Genomic DNA, 2,572 nt, shown 5'->3' on the forward strand with positions numbered 1-2,572 from the left:
GTGTGTGTGTGTGTGTGTGTGTGTGTGTGTGTGACTACGTTTGGTCATGGGAGGGAGAAAGAGACTGAGAGGACACCCAGGGAGCAGACGGGTAGATATTCAAATGAAGGGGGAATTAATGAAGACAACATGTCACATATTTTCACCTGCTCTGAGCAGGAACAGGAAATGAAGATCTGCTCATCTTGGAGGCTGCCGCCCATGTTCCGCATGTCACTGTCCTGTCACGGGCCTGTGTAAAAATGGCAGGCAGTGATACATGCACTCTGTGATAACAGCCCATTCCTTCCCATCCATCATTTATACATGTGCGCGCACACACACACACACACACACAAACACTTGTTTATTTATTACTTAGTCAGGTGCTGTGTGTGACTTTTTATTATAACTAAGTGGCGTGTGACGTGACATGCTGGTGGAACTTGCAGTTTTGCTGCAGGTAGATAAAGGGGAGAGAGAGAGATTTCTGAAAGGAAGAACAAGGCTGTTGTGTGATCCTCCAGCATCACCTAGTGCTGTGAATCAGCATAACATCTTACAAAGTCTTTTTATAAAGCTTAAAGGGGTCATATGATGCTATTTTAAATATCATTATTTTGTGTATTTGGTGTAACAGAATATATTACATGCTTTAATGTTCAAAAAACACATTATTTTTCAAATACTGTACATTATTGTAGGTCCTCTATGCCCCGCCTCTCTCAAACACTGGGCGGCGTTATGCAAATTTTCCCAGATCGTGACGTAGGTATGTGGGGGCGTGTTAGAACGAGCCGTTTTAGGTAGGCGTGGTTGACTCTTAACTTTTATAAAGAATATCTCTTTGGATTTGAGACTTTAGTCTTTGCAACTTTACAGATCTTCTTTATGCACCAAGAGCTTGTAACACTCCAAAGAGAAAGGAAAAATTGAAATCGCCTCATATGACCCCTTTAAAAGATGTTTAAAAAAGGATTTTTGTGTTGTTATTTTTTATTACATTTATTTTCCATTTTACAATAATAAAGGTAAACACATTAAATCCATTCAGCCTTTATTTTATTTGTAATTCATTATTTTTTTATATAATTTTATGTACTTTTGTACTTTTATAGAATATAATTCCCAAGTCTCCTATTTTAGCCATTATAATGGCCCCAAGGTTTTTTTTTTCTTTCTTTCTTTTTCTTTTTTTAAGAGATATAACAGGCTATAATTATTATTTAGTGTTGTTCAGAATGTAACTGAAGATAGAAGCAGGGCTCAGTGATTCAGTAAAATTGAGTGAGCATGTGATATCGCTGTGCATAATCAGCATAATTCTTTGTGATATGTCTATGTTTGTGTTTTGTCTCATCCTAAAACTTTTTGAGTGACTTCTTCCTGCACTGTATTTAGACCTAATTCCAGGGCCTCCAGATGTAATAATTTTATTAGGCAAGTCGTAAGCTTAAATAAGTTTTAAGTCATGAGGTTTTGTGTATTGTAGAAAGCAGTTAATTGATTTGTTTGACTTTACCTTCATGATTTAGTGGCTGTGTTTTTGGACACGTACACAAGAGGGCGCCATTCAGCAGCATTTACTAGGCAAAGACAGAAATAAAAGGCTTTGGAGAGGGCAGGAATTCCTAAGTGTAAGAGTTGTTATCGGATGAAATGATGCAATGGTGACTTTAATGCTGCTTTCAGTTTAGAAAAAGAGAAAAAACAATGCATTGCAATGCAATGAAAAAAAAAACATTATCATTGTTAATATTATCAGAATCAGAATCAGAAAGAGCTTTATTGCCAAGTATGTTTGCACATACAAGGAATTTGTTATAGTGTCACAAGCTTCCAGTACACGGAGACAACAACAACACACAGATAATAAATACACAATAAATACATAAATAAATATGAATAAAATGTGAATAAAATACACATGCATAAATGTAAACCACAAAAAAAGAATCAATTGTATGTACAGGTGTGCTATAGATAGATAGAATAGGAATAGAATAAAAAATAAATAAAGTTGTAGGGATGTACTAGGATTTAGGGTGATAAATAAGTATAAGGTTATTGCACATACTTTAATTGCACAATATTATTGTCAACATTGTTTGCTGTTGAATTGCCCAAGCCATCATTCTTTTTGTTTTCTGTTTGTTTTACAGTACAACTATTGTTTCAACACTGAACACAGTGCTGCAGCCTTCACATGGACTCAGTGACTCTAGAAAGTGACGATTCACCATTAACACTGGTATAAGGAATCATATATATATATATATATATATATATGGAGTGAGCCTTCATTTTATGTCATCTAACTGACAATCCAAAGATCAGGGTTTATACACATTGTTGCTTTCTTCTTCCTGGTCTTATTGCGAACAATTTTCTTTTCAGAAAACTTCCCTCTATCCTTGTGCCATATAAAGACTTTCCATGATCAACTCAAATGGATAAATATCAAGTCCTCCCTTGCATATTTTTCTTATTAAATATCTTGTTTCAGGTGAAATGTGTTGTAATCACTGTTTTGTTTTGACTTAAATTTTTACATTAATGTTCTCAGGGAGATGTTCAAGAAGATGTTCGTTAG

At 35.0% G+C, this 2,572-nt stretch overlaps 1 protein-coding gene across 1 annotated transcript in view; it reads left to right on the forward strand.

The window, feature by feature from the left end:
• The window catches only part of LOC107753158 (multivesicular body subunit 12B-like), a 57,594-nt gene extending 55,396 nt beyond the window's left edge, over positions 1-2,198 (forward strand). Inside the window, exon 9 of the mRNA XM_016569280.1 lies at positions 2,142-2,198. Coding sequence (XP_016424766.1) covers positions 2,142-2,198 — 57 coding nt within the window. The remainder of the gene's footprint in view (positions 1-2,141) is intronic.
• Positions 2,199-2,572: the final 374 nt, after the last annotated feature.

This window comes from Sinocyclocheilus rhinocerous, unplaced genomic scaffold (assembly GCF_001515625.1).
Source record: "Sinocyclocheilus rhinocerous isolate Xijiao unplaced genomic scaffold, SAMN03320098_v1.1 scaffold20, whole genome shotgun sequence".
Classification (NCBI taxonomy): Eukaryota; Metazoa; Chordata; class Actinopteri; order Cypriniformes; family Cyprinidae; genus Sinocyclocheilus; species Sinocyclocheilus rhinocerous.